General features: G+C 43.0%; 1 protein-coding gene across 1 annotated transcript in view; it reads right to left on the bottom strand.

Annotated features, from left to right (window-relative positions):
* Positions 1-398: 398 nt before the first annotated feature.
* The window catches only part of TBC1D7 (TBC1 domain family member 7), a 185,736-nt gene continuing 167,991 nt past the window's right edge, over positions 399-18,143 (bottom strand). Inside the window, exon 8 of the mRNA XM_086965258.1 lies at positions 399-2,167. Coding sequence (XP_086821384.1) covers positions 2,081-2,167 — 87 coding nt within the window. The 3' untranslated portion in view covers positions 399-2,080. The remainder of the gene's footprint in view (positions 2,168-18,143) is intronic.

The raw sequence follows: 18,143 nt of genomic DNA, 5'->3' as shown, positions 1-18,143 counted from the left end.
TGTTTGCTGAATTTCAAAAACACTGCTAGCCCCTAGACTGTTTGCTTGCAAACTTTTTTTGGACCCAGACAGTTCTGGTACAGAACTGCACTGCTTACCATTCGGTCAAGAGATTGTTGACAGTACAGAACTTCCTATGCCACCAGGCAGCCTTTCTAAGGACTAATTCAGAGAGTGCATAAGTGCTTAATTACAACTACTTGTGTTCACCCACCAGTGGTGCTTTAGGGGCCCATCTTCTCCATACAGTGGCAGACACGCTTTGAGGCAACAAGGTCTTTGTCTTACTACCTCTCACCCAGCTGCGCCTCATCTTCAGCAACTTGTGTCTTCGTGGCCACCTTGAATACTGCATCTGATACCATTCACAAGGATGCCAAAGAAACTTTAGATGCAAGCATAGTGTGTTTACTTAACAGGAATTATTTTTCTTCAAATAGGTTTATAATACAAAATGTACAAATAAACACCAAATCAGTGAATACAAACGTCACTCAATAATACTCAATTTTAACAAGCAGGAAAGATATTATGATCTGTGTACCACAAGGCATGAATATCATTTTTTTTAAAGATGGCATTTCATTTGCCATAAGTACCACATATTCTGCCAAGCTAATACAAATGATTCAATACAGTATAAATAACTTTCTAAACCACCATCTATCTCAACATTTCCTCCCAACATTTTAAAGATTAGGGCCATCTAGACTACTCCACTGCTTCATAATAAATGCAGGAAAATGCCCAGCCATGCAGTCCCAGTTACTAGAGGCATAGGTTTCACACAGTCCTGATCAATGTTTATTACTTCGATGTTGCACTGGGGTAAAATAACACCAGTACCTATTAAAGGACTGTGTCCTTTGCAATCTAGCTGGAATCAATATATGACGAGTCCAATCACTGGGGTCATGTCACTGATAGTGGCTGAGGCTAGCATCCAATTCAATCATCTACCAATCGCAGGCGGTCATTTCACCTACACCTGACTTATTTAATATACATACCACGTATTGTGAGAGTTTTGGAAGCATAACTGCCAGTTCGATCCATTCATTCAAATAAACATTTTACAGAATGATAACAGATAGACTGAGTAGCCAGAATTTGGGGATGCCTAAAGCCACAAAGACATATAATTTCAGGGAAAGGTTTCTATGCAACTTGAGTCTTCATACTGTTGGCTAATGTAGCATGGCTTCTATCCCAACAGAGAGCCAAGCTACCCAGCACTAGATGGGATCTAGGGATTATCCCACATTGGGGAATTGAAACCTACTTTATTAGAACAAATGCCACAGAAATATAAGCCCACTCATGAAAATAAAAAGAACTGATAAACAGATTTTTGTTTATCGCTGTCTTAGTTTTAAGGGACATATACACTGGCTGAGTAATACTAGTCTACAGACTAATATGTGACATAGGGATCCAGAACACTGCCGAAGAAATGCACATGATATGCTCTAGAACTGACAAAATTATATTCTGATCTGGAATTTTTTTATGAGATGTTGGGTGCCTTTTTCCCACCTGACGCACTGCCTCCTTGAATCACATTTGAAAGTGCAACTGTAAATTCCCGTGTTTATAATGCTACTGAATGTGAAGCAAGTAGAAGTCTTCATGACTGCTGCTAAACTGCAAAGTGTGTGTGTATGTTAGGAAAATTAATAAAACATTTAAAAAATAAAAATAAGAATCCACAAAGAAAGGGACCTATATAGATATGTATATTTAGGTGGGTAATTATGCAGATACTACAAGATTGTGCTAACATAACAGATACAAGCTCTAAATCAAATTCTCTTCCACATAAAAATTATAGATTTGTATTATGTCAAAAGGACTGCATTTTTCATAGCTAGTACCTCATTATAGAACAAAGGGACAACCGAGTGCCACCTCTTTGTACAAACAACTATTTACAATGGTTTGCCTTATTAACAACTGTTTTCTTCAGAATCCATTATTTACAAGGATCAAGACAATCGTAAATAATACATAAACTAAAAAAAGAAACTAGAATGTAGGGCAATCGATCCATGCCATTAAATAGTAAGTAGTTTCGAACGTTTTATGCAGAATTCACAGGTGTCCCACAGTGTTTGTGCCACAAGTCGATAGCTTTGCTAACAATGGCATCAGTGTGGTCTTGAGGAATCTGAAAAACATACAAAATATTAGAAAAATATAGGCCAGGTTTCAATTTTCATGTTTTCTTTTCAAACTGTTTACATCAACTGGAAATGCATTTAAAGGACTAGATCTTCTTGAAGTCTGTCCTATACTTTAACCAAGAAAAAAACATTTAAAAAAACCAACATGCAAAGAACATTATCTTAACTAGTCAAATCATTTTTGTGAACTTTTGCCATTCAGCTATGTGAAATGAACAAGGAGAATAAACATCATTTGAGAATTTCTCTACACCCTTCTCAATGTGAGTTCCCTTTAGTCCAAAGAAAACAATTACCTTTTTCTCAGGCAATGCACCTCAGTCCTACTGGTGTTAATACTGAATATATATTATGATTTCCATAAACGTATTCAGACTGTTGCTTGTAGAAAACACGTTTTGTTCATCAATAACTTTTTCAGGGCACATCCATTATGGATGTGAGCGTTCGTAATGTCCTGATTGGGCAGATCCCATTTGTTTTCTCCACAACAGTCTGCATTAAATTCTCATGCTCTTTGTAAATGAACCATTCAGCCTGTTTTTCCACTCTAATGATCTCTGGGGTTGGCCGTACACCTCATGGCCCTTATACCACGGTTCTACAGGATACCTATTCGTGTGTGCAGTCTCAGTGTGGTGGAACATAAATATGCCAAAGTGTACATATGAATGTAATAGAACATGGGTGTAAAAGAATGTCCACATCAGAGAATTTTCTTAGCAAGGCAAAGTAAACCCAGTAAGGTCCGTGGGTGTAGATACCATGAAGAAATGCTTGATTACAGAGGACTAGCACAGAGCACAGAGTATTTGTTTAAGCTGGGCCTCTACTTCGGAGCAAACACTGCCACAATTTCATTCTCGATCAAACTTCTCTATATTTTTTTGCCATGGGCCTTTGCACTTTACTTAAAATGCTGCCTCACGCTCACATGGGAGTATTGGTCAGATGTACAAGGGACTGCTTTTGGATTCCAGCAGCTGTACTAAATGCGATGCCCGACTGCAGTGACCAAGAGTGGGAGACAGATAAAGACTGATCAACTGGTGGCCAACTTCATCATCTCTAGAGGTAGGGTGAGCTCTCTGGATATGGTTCAGATTCATTCTTTAATTAGAGATTTGTGGAGTGTAGGATTGGAGGTCTAGAAGTAGTGGTCACTCTGTGAGGTGCTAGGAGCCAAAGAGCCATATACCATTTAAGAACAGCTTTCACGTCTTTTTGGAGAGTTTATAGCAAATGTGCAGATTCATATCCAAAAGGTTCACAGTGAATATAATTAGAAGCTATTAGGTATTAAAGTCACAAGAGAAGTGTAGTATTTTCAGCAAATCTACTGATGCACAAAAACTTTCAGTAATCAGAATATGTAGGAGGGTATACAATTAATGAGCTGAAATAATATTGTAATCCAGCCAGAAATTGGAAAGAATCAGGAGTCCAATGCAACCCACATTAAGGAGCTGATTACGATGCAGCCCGGACAGGCTGGGCCTCATCTAGGTTTACTTTCCGACGGCCACATTATAATGCTGGCAGTCGGAAACTAAACTGGCCGGTCATTCTGGCTGGCTTTTGACGGGCTGAGCCCATCGGTCAGTCAGAGGCCGGCCCATGATCTTAAAGCGCGGTCTTTCCGCCCTTGGGATTAAGATGCATGGATACCAAGCCGGCTTTTCTGACATGAAAACCCTGTCGGAAAGCGTGTTTGGAGGCTCCTAGCAGGGGACCCTCGTGTATGCAGCCTTTGGTTGGGGGCTGAGGGGGCACCTATGGTGCCCCCCTGTTAATCCCTGGACCCCGGGCAGGCACCTTGTGGTGCCTGCCAAGGGGGACAGGGATTAACACCACCTCCCATTTCCCTATGAGAGAATGTACTAAGGTTGGTTTGTGGCCTTAATACATGCTCCCATAGGGAAATGTCGGAATGTGACTGAAGAGTTTTCAGTTGCATCCTAATCGGGAGGTCGGACTGCCAACCGGAGGTCGGTCTGACCCAGTTTTGAGACATGTCAGGCAAACGCAAGTCAGCCCGACATCATATTAGGCCCCTAAGTGTTATTATTATTTTGACTGAGAAGTAAAACACCCATGCCAACAAAAATTTTCATTTCCATGTCTGTATTGTGTTACTTTGTGGCTAAAAAGTGGATAACAGCGGAATCACTCTGGTGCTAGCTTTGGCAACACACGTACTAAAACTAAGGAGAAGATTAGCAAGGACCCTGCTTCTAACTTCTCTATCACATAAACAGCCTCAATTGGTTGTTCAACACGCCTGCAACGCCTACGCGTTGATGGTAGAAGAATCCTTCTATTTCAGTTTTATCTTACTGAAAATAACCATTGTGTCACATCACCAGATTTTAAACTCCTGTTTCAACTTCTGTCAAAGAATAGCAGATTCTTCATACTTAAAAAGTAAATCCACCTGGTTTCCTGTTGTTCTAGTTGCATTTTTATGTTTACTCCTCAAGGCTACAGTCTCACCTCCCACACAAGGAGCTGGAACTTGGAACTGTGATACATCATGAGTATTTTGAAAGAACAGTCTTACAACAATCAATATTACATTTTTGCATCTAGTGTGTAAGCTATATTCACTTATATGAATTCTATTGTTTATCCTCTTTTGATCAATATAAAATTTGCCACAGGCGAGCTTTATGACATGTTTCATGTCTTGGATAGCTTTCATCAAGACCTTTCTTTCAGGTTGTGGATGCATTAACTCTGGACCTTTTATAACATTATCACAACAGGTACAAGCCAACTATGCGTATGCTCCATAATATTTCACAGACATGTACTTTTTCATCTTTATATTATCTCTTACCAAGACAATTTGAAGTTTTTTTTGTCTTGAAAATACCACCATAAGCATAGCATATATTTGCAAAGCATAAACACTTGCAATTATATGCCAATGTTTTAATATAAGCCTTTTTGTCACATATGCTTGGCAATTTTCTCCTTTGCCGCTTTGATGCAGCCTTGATGTTTCATTTAAATTATTTTACTTGTATTTTCATATTCAATTCTGTTCCACCCAAGACTATGTTATTATTTCGCAACATATTGTAGAGATTTCAGTAAGGACTTCGATTGGATGTCTGATGCATGTAAAATGCTATCTTATCAGTTTTTATAAATGCAAATCAGTTCTTAATTCCAGGCATTTCTTCAAAACTTTGGCATCAAGAAAAGAATCTTTCTCTTGTATATTCTCCATTGTAAATGTAATAGTGTAATGGACATTTTCATGTACTCTCCAAACTGTTGTATCTCTTCAGTTGTTCCTCCACAGACACCAAATGCATAATCAATGTAATGGCCCCAAACTCTAAATTATGATTTCCACATTTGATTAACCAATACATACTTGCTTTCCATATGATACATAATGTATTTGCATAAGGGAAGCACCATACTGCACCCAATTTAAGTTCCACAAGTCTGCTAGCAAAAAGTCTTCTCAAAACTATAAAATTCCATACAGGATTTTAATCAAAAGAGTCAATTTCTTTCAAATGTATTACATAATATTATGACTTTTTCAGTGCCTGGAATGTTCCCATAAAGATTTACATCGCATGAACAAAATACCATTTTGTTGAATTTTCACAGTCATGGAAATTTCTGAGAAATGATGTTATGACTTCTTAGAATTGGAATGCATTCCAACAAACTTACATGAAAGTCATGGTCCTCCCCTAATCAAATTAACATGGCCAGATACAATTGGTTTCTATTATTGTTATTGAATAGTGTTTGATAACACTCAACTTTCACTTGCAGGGATCTCTCGGTGATATTGCAAGCAATCAAATTAAGCAGGAACTCAGAAACAGCTGCTCAACAACTGAATATCTAGGTTTAACGTTTTTTTTCTGATTTACAGAAAGAAGCTCAGATTTAATCTCTATGGAGATGATTTTCCCTAGATGTGTTTGCAGTTAAGTTTTGTAAAATGATCTATGCTTAAGAGTGTGAGCTATGAATAGAGTTGTGCTTTGAACATTTTTTACAAAGAACCTTTGAGGTCCTATTGTAGAAGATCTTTTAACCAATGCAAGATGATTTAAGTACAATACTTCTGATCGTTAGAAGCTAATGGAGCAGTCTCAAATAGGTAGAGGCCTTGTATATTTTCTGGAGATTCAAGATTAATCTTAGTGTGGTAGTTTGAACCGGTTAAAAACATAAATTACCTTTCTTGCGTAGAATAAATGGACAGAATTACAAAAATATAAAAAGATTAAATAATAGAGTTACCACCATGATTCTGTGTGGTAAAAGCTAAAGAATGAAAGACTTGTTGTAGAAGATGTATAGAGATAAGAGTTTGTTACTTTCGTGATTTTATGATTATATTCCAGGGTAGAAACCATCATTTTTCTTCAGCTTCTCAAAGCCAAACCTGGCTTAGAGCAACTTCTCACAGATGCAGGCCTAGTTGCATTGTATTGCCAATCAAAGTCTTTAGAAGATTTAACTTAAGTTAAAAATATAACTCCCAGTAGCAGTAGCCACTGGGTCCTTATAATTAGGACCACGTTTCCAGAGGAAAAGCATTTTTGTTTTGCTTATAACATTGGTGCCATTTGATGAATCCCAGTAGGACCCCTCCTCTTTCCTGGGACCAATTGCACTTTTAAAAAACATTTATGACCTCAAATTTACAGAAGATCTGTGGGGAAGTGTGAGAGATGGCGTATTGTTTTAGATTGAGGAGAGGGGCGCGCTGCACCCCTCCCGAACCACTAAGACCCTGGGGCCCCCTTCCTCCTGGGAATTTTTTATTATTAGGGGAGGGAGGGCAGGGGGCTCCCTACCGCGAGTCTCTAGAAGGACCCAGGGACACTAGCCGCTAGGAACTTTTTTAATATTAAATATTTTTATTAATAACAGCAAAACATGTGCATACAAGGACATCACTGTAGGACTTACAGAATTCTGGATTTGGACAGTTACCTGACATAATTTATACATTACATAGCTTCAGCACCTGCTGTACTTTGACGCATTTCCAATTCCATGGTTGGGGACACCACAATATCTCCCCGGTACCTATTCCAGTTCGACCACTTTCGGTCCCATTTCTTGGGACACCCCCTTGCTATAAACACTTCCGTTTCCGCCAGCATGCATCTATCCAACTCTTTTGCTCATACATGTATGGTCGGTATGGTTGCTCCACCCTATCCTTTCGCTATCTCCCTTTTAAGCAGGGTATAACCCAACATCACAAATTGCTTCTCTACTTCCGTCAGGTCAGTTGCCTCCCAGATATTTAACAAACCCAATTGTGGTGTTAGGCTCAACTCCTTGCGTAGGGCTTTATACATGTGTTCAATGGCTCCCTCCCATAGGACCCGCATCCCCGGGCAGTTCCACAGCATATGGTCAAATGTGGCCTGTTGGCCGCATCCCCTCAGGCAGAGATCGTCCGACAGCGAACCCACCTTCAACCAAAGTCGGGCCCGTCATATACGAGCGGTGCAGTATCCATAGCTGAATCAACCTGAACTTTTGCGTGATGGCCGCCTCCCTAGGAGACATCAGGGCCTCCTGCCAGTCTTCGTCACTAATCACCCCCAAATCGTCCTGCCATCTCTCCCTAAGTTTTGGGAAGGTATCTGGAAGATTATTGCATAATTTCTTGATTGTGAGTGAGATAGCTTTCGAGTCCAGAGGTCAATCTAACAGTCTGTCTTCGAGTGGTGAAGAGTCTGGAATGTCTGTGAAAGATGAGAAGGCCCCTTTAAGAGCATGGCGTATCTGCAGGTACCTATTTGTTTTCCCCTGAGCTAGTTGGTACTGTTTCTGGAGTTCCTCAAATGTAAGTATTTTCCCCTTTTTAACCAAATCTTTTACCACCAAGATACCTATGAGGTCCCACTTATCAAACCCGGGCGAATAACATAACATACCCAGTTGTTGCGCACTTCAAAGTGGAGCAACCTTAGTTAGGGCACCGGCCCATCCCAGGCACAAGTTCACTGTCCGCCAAACCTGTAACTTGTGTAAAGTGGGCCCAAAAAATCATCCCTTGTTCTACCTGTCACTAACATATAGGGCCCCCATATATCCACAGCGATAACTTTGGTATCGGTCAAGCACATATGCCGGATCCTCCAGAGGGCGGTATATCCATCTATTGACAGTCACTAGCTGCAGGTCGGGGAGTGCAATACCCCCATCATACCAACTCTTCGTCAGCTTCTTTAATTCAACCCTTGGGGCTCTCCCATCCCACAGAATGGTACGGACCTCCCCACTACCATTTTGAAGTATGGATCCGGGACTTTGTGTGGGCAATTTTGAAGGATATATAAAAATCGAGGTAGGGCCAGCATCTTAAAAAGCGCCTCCCGGCAGAGCAGTGAAAGTGGGAGGGACCGCCAATGTTTCACGTCTGCTTGCAGTCTGGACAGCGGAGGGGCAAGATTGGAACTATAGAACAAATTGGGATCCGACGTGATATATACCCCCAAGTACCTAAACCCATCTTTCGCCACAACTATGGAGCAACCAGCCGGAAGCCTAGGGACCTGTTCCCACAACATGTACAACACGGACTTATGCCAATTGATCGCGTAGCCTAGAGTATTTACCGACATTCGTCAATATGTCTAGTACTACCGATATAGATTTGTATGGGGAAGCCAAGTACAGCAGTATATCAACCGCATACAAAGGTATGTGGTCTCCCACGTCATTCGCCCATCTCATCCCGCGTACCATAACATCCCGGCGTATCCATGCCGCAAGAGGCTCCAAAAGAAGGGCAAATATCAATGGAAACAGCGAGCATCCCTGCTTGGTACCCCGCCTCAATTGAAACGTCCTAGAAGTGTAACCATTCACTCACACCTGGCCCAAAACATCTGTATACAGGAACCAAACCCATGTTATAAGTTTCGGTCCCAGACCCACCCTCTCAAGCACCTCGAACATGTACGGCCACTCTATGTAATCGAAGGCCATAGAGGCATCAAGAGACAACAGTGTGGCATCTTCCTCAATATATGGCCTTCGGGCCATTACGTTATGCAAACGCCGTAGATTGAGGTTGTGTTTCTACCAGGCATAAACCCAGATTGATCTGGGTGAACTAACTTAGTGATGACCTCCCCAGCCTGTTGGCAAGCACTTTTGCTAGAACTTTAGCCTCGATGTTGATCAGAGAGATGGGTCTATATGAGCCACACATTTCTGACGATTTGCCCAGTTTCTGAATCACCACTATCATGGCCAGCCTCTGATCCACAGGGAGCCGTCCCACCTCCAGGCTTTCCTCATACATAGCCTGCAAATGTGGTATAGTACGAGAGGCAGTGGCTTTTAGGAATTCAACCGGGATACCGTTGGGTCCCATCGCCTTCCCCGATTTAATCCGCCCTATAGCCTTACCAATTTCATCGGCAGAGAGATCCTTATCCAGGGTGTCTCTATCCTCCTCCAGAGGACAGAGTCGGCTAGGAAATTTTTTGATTTCAGGGGAGGGTGGTGTGCATCACCCTCCCTAAGCCACAGTAGGGACACCAGGACAAATGCTTGTTTTTGTTGCATTGAAGAGGTCGTCTGGTCCCCCTCCCCGAACCTAGATCGACCCCATCCCCCGGGCCATATCCAACTTATCCCCCAGGACCTTGCTGCTTTCTGCCCAGATGAGAGCGGTCATATCCTGCCCGCACTATCCCGGACTGAAAACACAACTTTGCAGCATTTTTCACTGGTCCTGCCCATGTGGATTCGAACAGAGTAAAACAAATGATCTGGCTCCCAGCAGCACCACTATGAGTGCTGGCTGGGGCCGTGGGGCTCCTCTGCAGTGACCAATGAATAAGGAATGCTGTCTTCAGCAACAGTCGTTTCTGTGAAGTCGGCAGGGGCCACATGGGCCTCCCCCCTCAACCCCCAGCAATTTTTGTTATGTGGGTACCCGGGTGGACATCAGGGCACCCAGTTTACAACAAAGAGGGAAAAAAGAATAATACATGAGCAGAAGGAGCAGCTAATTTATAACTCAATGCTCTGTTAAAAGAGCCTGCCATAATGCCCTAGGGCTTTATTTTTAATAATATGTTAACAAAGACTGAACTAGTAGTGTTCAACAGCCACCAAAGTTTGAAATGTTTCTGATGCCACAGGTGAATTGGGATATGAAGGAAGAGGTCCAGTAACATCAAGAACTAGCCTTCTTGAGCAGGTGCAATACTTCTGCAGGCTTCCATCCAAAATGACTGCTTTTCGAGATAAATTATCATTAAGGCTTCCGGTTTTCCGTTTAAACCGGCGGTACTCATAGTATAGCCTGCCAGACCTTCCCGAGCGGCCCCATGGAAAACAACTGCAGTCAGGGACTCAGCACCATTACTGCTGTTGTAATCCCTCGGGCCGCATTTGCCGAGAAAAGGTCAAAGGGGCATGCGCAGACAAGTAGTGTCTTGCAAGCTCACCTGCGGCTCCCGCCCTCATATGCCAGTGTGAGGTCATAGGCTTGCGTAACGGCAGATGAGGCTTTTAAAAGAAGGCACGCAAGTTGCTGCCTTTCTATATCTGCCCTTATTTATTGCGAGTGGTTTTGCATACTAATTTAAGTGAATGCGACAGTAGATGGTGTTGTTGCTACATTCTGTGACCAATTGTGAGTTAATCATCAGCTTAAATGTACTTTTTATGTGAGTTTGTTTTTGCGGCAGGGCTTTTAGTGGGCCAGGTGCTTCAAAGCAGGTGCTGAGACAGGTAGCTATTGGGGGCTCCATTTTTGCTTTCAGGGTGGAAAAAAAATATATATATCAACTGGGGAGCAGTACTACTGCTCAGAAACCCTTTGTCAGTTCAAATCGACATATTTTCATTCTTTCAGCCTCATCTTTTCAGACCTGTACAACAAAGCCATAGTTTTTGCTTATTTATCTTATGCAACTAACAACTATTGGCAAAGCCAATAGTCCTGACTTGTTGCAGGTATAATGTTACTGGTTGTTACGTTTTGTTAGTGGTTTGTTATATGCCACTGTCCAGCTTCTGATTTGAATGTATTTGAACCTTGAAAGGGTTGGCCCTATTTTATTCTGATGATATTCCCATGAAAGCAGGTCCCCCTCATAGAAAAGATCCCCCCATTCTTTAAGTCCTGCTTCTCTCAAAGGAGTGGCTAGGGAATCTTCCAACCAGGCTGGACTATCAGGTAACCCCCAAAGTGGCGTTTTATTGCAATAATACCCCTGTTTAATAGATTTTATTACCTCAGTCCATGTTTTCGCCAAGCCATGCAGGACCTTCAATTAGATTTTTTTGAAGAATTTTGGATTGCCAAATTTAAATAAGAATCCCGACTGGCTAAGACCTTCCCCTTTCAACATGGCCGAAAACATTAATCCTATCCCATAGTCAGTAGGTGTTTTTAGGAGCATTCGTATGTGAGATAGCTGAAAAGCCCACAAATATAATTTTAAGTCTGGTGCGGCTAATCCTCCCTTCTCCCATCGCCGTCTAAGATTCTTCCATGCTATTCTTGGTAATTTTTAGTTCCAAATAAAAGAAGTGATATCTGATTGTATTTTAGTTATGTGAGTCTGATCAAAGTAGAGGGGAATGGTATTAAAAACGTAGCAAGTTTCCTCTCGGAGGGCACAGTCAATTAATAACTAACTTGGTTGGTACCCCTTCAACCAAACGTGAGATTTCACTATGGTATAAACTTCTTTTAGATGAATCTGATGGGGAATTTAAGTTACCAGCTCAACTTTGGGGGGACGTAATATCGACTCAAGATGTACAAGAACTTTGGTCCTCCTCATTTGAGCTTTTAAAAAGTTTGGTGAAACCCTCATGGCTACGTAGGAACCATCTTTTTACCCTTCATAGGGCGTATTACTCTCCCCAAAGACTATCCAAATTTGTCGCCGGAAACTCAGTGGCATGTGCGAGGTGCGGGCTGATTGCAGCTTCAGATATTCATATGTTCTTTGAGTGTCCTCGAATTGCACCATATTGGGAGGCCATAGGTAAGACTCTTACGGCATCGTTAGGTATCCCAATTACTATAGATTTACCATTAGTGATTTTTGGTCTCCTGAAGACAACTCAAATTACAGTTAAAAGCCTGGTCTTCTATACGGTCCTCTTGGCAAGGAGACAGATCGCAGGAGGTGGAAGGATCCTATGCCCCCTTCCCATGCGGATTGGTTGATATCAACTTTACAGACGGCACGTATGGATTTAGCCAGATCGGGAAACCAAAATAAAAGGACCTTTTGGCATTTGTTTGTATGGGCACAATAAAGATCCGGGTTTTTTTTTTTTTCCCCCCCGGGTCCAATGATTATACTACTATGGTGCCAAATACTAATGTTGTCCGGTCCCAGTCCGGCCCAGGCCCAGCAGTAGGCCTCCCCATTGGTAGCCTAAAGGAATATCAAGCTGTGACAGTTGCGGGATTAATGGCCTTCCCACTCGAAATGAAATGATCCCTCCCAGTTAAAATCACTGTGTCAACTGTACTAGAGCATATTCTAAATGGCTTTCTTAAACCATGGTGGATATGAGGACCAAAAAAAATGTTACTGGTTGTATCTGATATATCTGGATCCAATGACTTACAGCAACATACCAGTAGGGTCGCACACTATGCTAAGCACAGATTTTTGTTTACATGTTTCTAAGCCATGCCCTTAATTTTATCGGTCATGTCCCTTTGAGAGGTCCCCCAGGTTTATTATCCTACTCAAAGCCCTGTAACCAGGTGATCAATGTCAATTATGTGTATATATTGCCGTAGTTTGATCTAAAAATCTATTTTTAGGTTCTGTTGCGTGTCTGTTTATAGTAGAGAAATACTGCTATTTAAAGAGAGAGACTGACTGACTGACTATGAGAGAGACTGACAGAGAGAGTCTGACTGAGAGGGAGAGACTGACTGAGAGGGAGAGAGACTGACTGAGGGAGAGAGACTGACTGAGGGAGAGAGACTGACTGAGGGAGAGCGACTGACTGACTGACTGAGGGAGGAATTGGGGTCAAAGTGTGTATGGAGCTATGCAATGCCTCTTAAGATTGTTATTGTCTGCTAATAAGAATATATTGTCAAAATGTGCTCTTTGTAGTTACTTCTGCTTTTGAAATATAGCATTGTTGCATTGTCTAAAGTTTTGAAACATGTTTGATTTTTGTTTTACTCTAGCCTCGCCCCCCCCACTGACCCTGCCCCCACTGACCCGCCCCTACTGGTGCGGCCATCGGCCACAAACCACACTGTAATTTTGCCCCCCGACAGAAAGTTTGTGAGTACCCATGGTTTAAACAGATTTTTGTATTTAAATACAGACAAAAAAATATTTTTCTTTTGTCTGTATTTATAAATAGAAATGGAAAAAGGCCAATAAATATGTTTACCTTTGCTACTGTGTGTCAGGAGAAGAGGAGCCTGTCCCAGTGCAGGACGGGGAGAGGGCTTATCAAATTTCATAACAAAGGTCTACATCAGGCTTCATTTCGGTTAAGTATCCTGTCTGGAAACTATGGGGGGTGGGGCGGTGGGGAGTAAAACTCATCCCTAAAAGCAATTGAGGGAAAACAAATGCCACAGCTTGTCACTTCACAGGTACTTAAGAGAGGCCTGTATTTGATTTAGTTCAGTCACTAGAGCAAAGAGATCTAAACGCACTGTGGGAATGTTAGAAGTGTTGGTTTATCCCAGTATTTAGACAAATAACAATGTAAATTCTCCTGATGGATTTTTTTTTTTGTAGCGCTATAGCCCTACTCATCATAATGCAAGGTGTCAGAGCGCTTGACAATAAATCATATGTATGTAAGAACACAAGTTACTTACCTGTAACTTTGGTTCCCCAGTATTCGTAACTTTCATAGATTCTCATGCTTTGTATCATTCCCCGTCGTCGGAGTTGGAGCCTCGGTAAAATAAAAAATACCATAGTAATAGGTACAAAAGAGAAAACTAGGCCTCATATCATTTTGTAGCCTATCAATCTCTTTTTGTAAAAGAGACCAAACTTTCTGCAAAAACCAATCGGAAGAGCCTCACCCCTTGGAACCTTCCTGAGAGAACCTCAGATTTTCTACCGCACGTTGTGCTGAGGGAGTCTCCACTGGGGTTTGCTCAGTTTTTCTTCTACTACTTTAAAACAACCTGTTTTCTTGGAAGAATGTCTGATAAGGAAAAGAAAGCTTTATTCAAGGCTTGTGCTACTTGCTCTACCCTTGGAACCTTCCTGAGAGAGCCCCAGAGCCTCAGATTTTCGTAGCCGTTTTGTAAGAGCAATCATAACATGAAAAGAGGCCAAGCTTTCCCAGGGGAGGAGGGTGGGCGCATGGGAATCTATGAAAGCTACCAATACTGGGGAACCAAAGTTACAGGTAAGTAACTTGTTTTCTTACCCCAGTATTGGAACTTTCATAGATTCCCATGCTTTGTATCCGAATAGCTAGCAGTAAGCCATAAAATCACATTTTGTACATGAATAGCAGTACTTGGTACATAGTTATCCTCACAGGAAACAAACCATAAATGTTACCATAGCCAGGAATACAACAAGAGATACAAAATGTGCAATACAGGAAGGAGGGATTGTAGGGAAAGCTCACTTTTTCATTGAAAAAAATTTCTCAGGACTGCCTGTCCAACAGCTGCATCATTCTTCATAGAAGAATCCAGGCAGTAGTGCTTCGTGAAGGTGTGGGTACTGCTCCACGTAGCTGCCCTGCAGATGTCCTTGATAGGGACTCCTGAAAATAGTGCCACTGACGAGGCCATAGATCTTGTTGAATGAGCACAAACTCATTGTTCCAGCGGCTTGCCCGCTTCTTGAAGGCAAAATTGGATAGCATTGGAAATCCAACGAGAGATACTGTGCTTTGACAGCGGAAATCCTTTCCGCGGAGCACTATAAGACACAAATAGTTGAGGAGACTTCCTGAAAGGTTTTGTGCGTTCCAGATAAAATTTCAGACATCTCTGAACGTACAAAGAATGCAAATACCTCTCAGCCGGTGTAGAAGGTCGTGGGAAAAAAGATTTTAAAATGACCGGCTCATTCAGATGGAACCTTCAGGAAGAATTTTGGATTTGTCCTCAGATTCAGAACGTCCTTTTTAAACTGTAGAAAAGGTTCTCCAATTGTAAACGCTTGGAGCTCACTTATCCTTCTAGCTGATGTCAAAGCCAAGAGAAGAGCCAGCTTCCATGATAGAAATGTAAGGTCTTCCCTATGAATGGGCTCAAAAGGGGTTCTCATCAGATGAGCCAATACCAAATTAATCTGCCATACTGGAGGAGGAGGCCAGACCGGAAAAAAAACCCTGAAAAGGCCTTTCGGGAATTGTTTCACAATCCTCGCAGACCACAGCGAAGGACCTGAAGATGTCCGTCTGTATCTAGAGATGGCTGACAGATGTACTTTGACCGATGAATGAGCCAAACCCGATTTAGCCAGAGAAAAAATATATGGCAAAATCTGATGCGGAGCAGAAGTGTATGGGTGAAGACTCTGTCTCTGACAACAGAGACAGAACCTTTTCCACTTAGCCCGATAGGTCTTATTCGTACTTGGAGCTCTGGCCTAAGACAGAATATCTTTACATTCCTTGGTGAGGTTCAGATCCTAAATTTCTCGGTACTCAGGAGCCACGCTGTCAAGTGGGGTGAGCTCGGAACTGGATGGAGCACCTGACCTTGAGACATCGTCAAGAGAGACGGAACCGGCTGCAGACGAATCGGCCGATCCCGAGAAAGTAGAAGGAGTTCTGTGTACCAGAACTGTCGGGGCCACGCTGGTGCAATCAAAAGATCATCCGGCAAGGTTCCGCTTTGATCTTCCTGATTAGTCTCGGGATCAGGGGTATTGGTGGAAAGGCGTAGAAAAATGCGCCGCACCAGGCAATCGAAAGCGCATTCCCCAAGGATCCCCGATGGTGATCCCTGTTTGCGTAGAACCGTCATTTGGCGTTCTCTGGAGTCGCAAACAGGTCTATGGCCGGGGTTCCCCAGCATGCGAAGACTTCGTCGAGAATGGCTTGGTTCAATTCCCATTCGTGACTGATCGATCTTTGGCGACTCAACGCATCCGCTGTTGTATTGAGCAGCCCTGCGAGGTGCTCTGCTGTAAGAGCAATGCTGTGGAGAATCACCCAGTCCTAAATCTCTTGAGCTTCTTTGGAAAGTGTTCGTGATCTCGTCCCGCCTTGCTTGTTTATATAGTGCATGGCTGTTGTGTTGTCCGTGCGGACCAGCACTGCACGATTCTGAATCCGTGGCAGAAAGGCCTGTAAGGCCAAGCGAATAGCCTTGAGTTCCAATAGGTTGATGTGGAACCTGCGCTGATCTGGATCCCAATGACCACTCACATGTAGTTCCTGCAGAACAGCTCCCCAACCTTCCAATGAGGCGTCCGTGGTGAGAACCATTGGAGACGGAGGAAGCGTGAAGGTCAAACCCTTTGAAATGTTGTCCTTTACCAGCCACCAGCTGCATGCTTCTTTCATTGCTGGTGTCATCGTTATCCTGTCGTCGAACAAGCCCTCCACTTGGTACCACTGCTTGTCCAGCTGTTCCTGCAGCGGACGCATTCGAAGTCTGCAGTGCGGAATCAATGGTATGCAGGATGATATCGATCCTAGTAGGGACTTGTAAAGACAGACAGACAGCGATTGTCTCTTTTGCAAGAGACGAGCTGACAGTAGAAGTTTGTTCTGACGCTCTTCCGTCGGAAAAGCTTTGCATTGATCCGTGTCCAGGATAGATCCTAGAAACATTGCCGACCTGGATGGGTAAAGGATCGATTTTTCCTTGTTGAGTTGGAGGCCCAGGTGGCTGAAAAGTTGGATGCAACTTGAGACTGCCCTGGAAGCTGCTGGAAAGGTCGGAGCTTTTATAAGCCAATTGTCTAGATAGGGAAATACTTCGAGATTGCTTTCTGAGAAACGCTGCTCCTGGAGCAAGTACTTTGGTAAATATCGAGGTGCCGACCTGAAACCAAACGGAAGCACCTTGAATTGAAAATGGCTCTCGCCTACTGTGAAGCGTAGGTATTGCCTGTGAGCTGGATGGATCGGAACATGGAAGTATGCGTCCTCCAGATCCAGTGTCGCCATGTAGTCCCCTTGGTTCAGAAGACGCAGAATATCTTGCTGGGTGACCATCCTGAAGGAAAGGTTTAAGAGATAGGTGTTGAGCTCCCGTAGATCTAATATTGGACGCCATTTATCTTCCGTTTTGCGAACCAGGAAGAACCTGGAATTAAAACCTTTCCCTTTTTGTGAGAGAGGGACCGGTTCTATTGCCCCCTTGATGAAGAGTTGGTGGGCTTCGAGACGTAAGAGCCGCAGATGTTTCCACTCGCTGGCGCCCGGAGCTCTTGTTGGGAGGAAGCTGTTGAAACTCCAAGGTGTGGCCACACCGAATGATATTCAAGACCCACTGGTCTGATGTAATCGTTTTCCAGTTTCTCAGGCAATGAGAGATCCTGCCCCCACTGATATTGACGGAGGGATAGGAACAGTAGAAAGAGCCAGGCTTAGCATTGTCTCTGCCCGGGCGACCTTGACGGCTTTTGCCTTGCTGCTGAGAGAAAGAAGCAGATTGGCCTTGCCTCTGAGTATACTGTGGTCTGTAGGACTGCAATGACTGAGAATATGAGGAGTAACGTTGTTGGTATCCTCCTCTGTTGTTAAAAATGTTTCCCCTTGCTCCTCGGAATGGCACTTTACGATATTGAAGAGTGCCTAAGGACTTGGCTGTGTCTGTTTTCTTTTTTGTTATCCTGTAAGGCCTCATCAATATGCTTTCCAAAAAGCATGTCACCGTCATAAGGCATATCCAATATTTTGTTCTGTACCTCAGGGCGAAACCAGGTCGCCCGAAGCCAGCCTTGTCTCCTAAGCACAGCCAAACCTGCAAGGGCTCTGAAAGCCATTGTCGCTATGTCC

Source organism: Lissotriton vulgaris, chromosome 4_1, assembly GCF_964263255.1.
Source record: "Lissotriton vulgaris chromosome 4_1, aLisVul1.2, whole genome shotgun sequence".
NCBI lineage: Eukaryota > Metazoa > Chordata > Amphibia > Caudata > Salamandridae > Lissotriton > Lissotriton vulgaris.
This window is presented reverse-complemented; position numbering and strand designations above follow the sequence as displayed.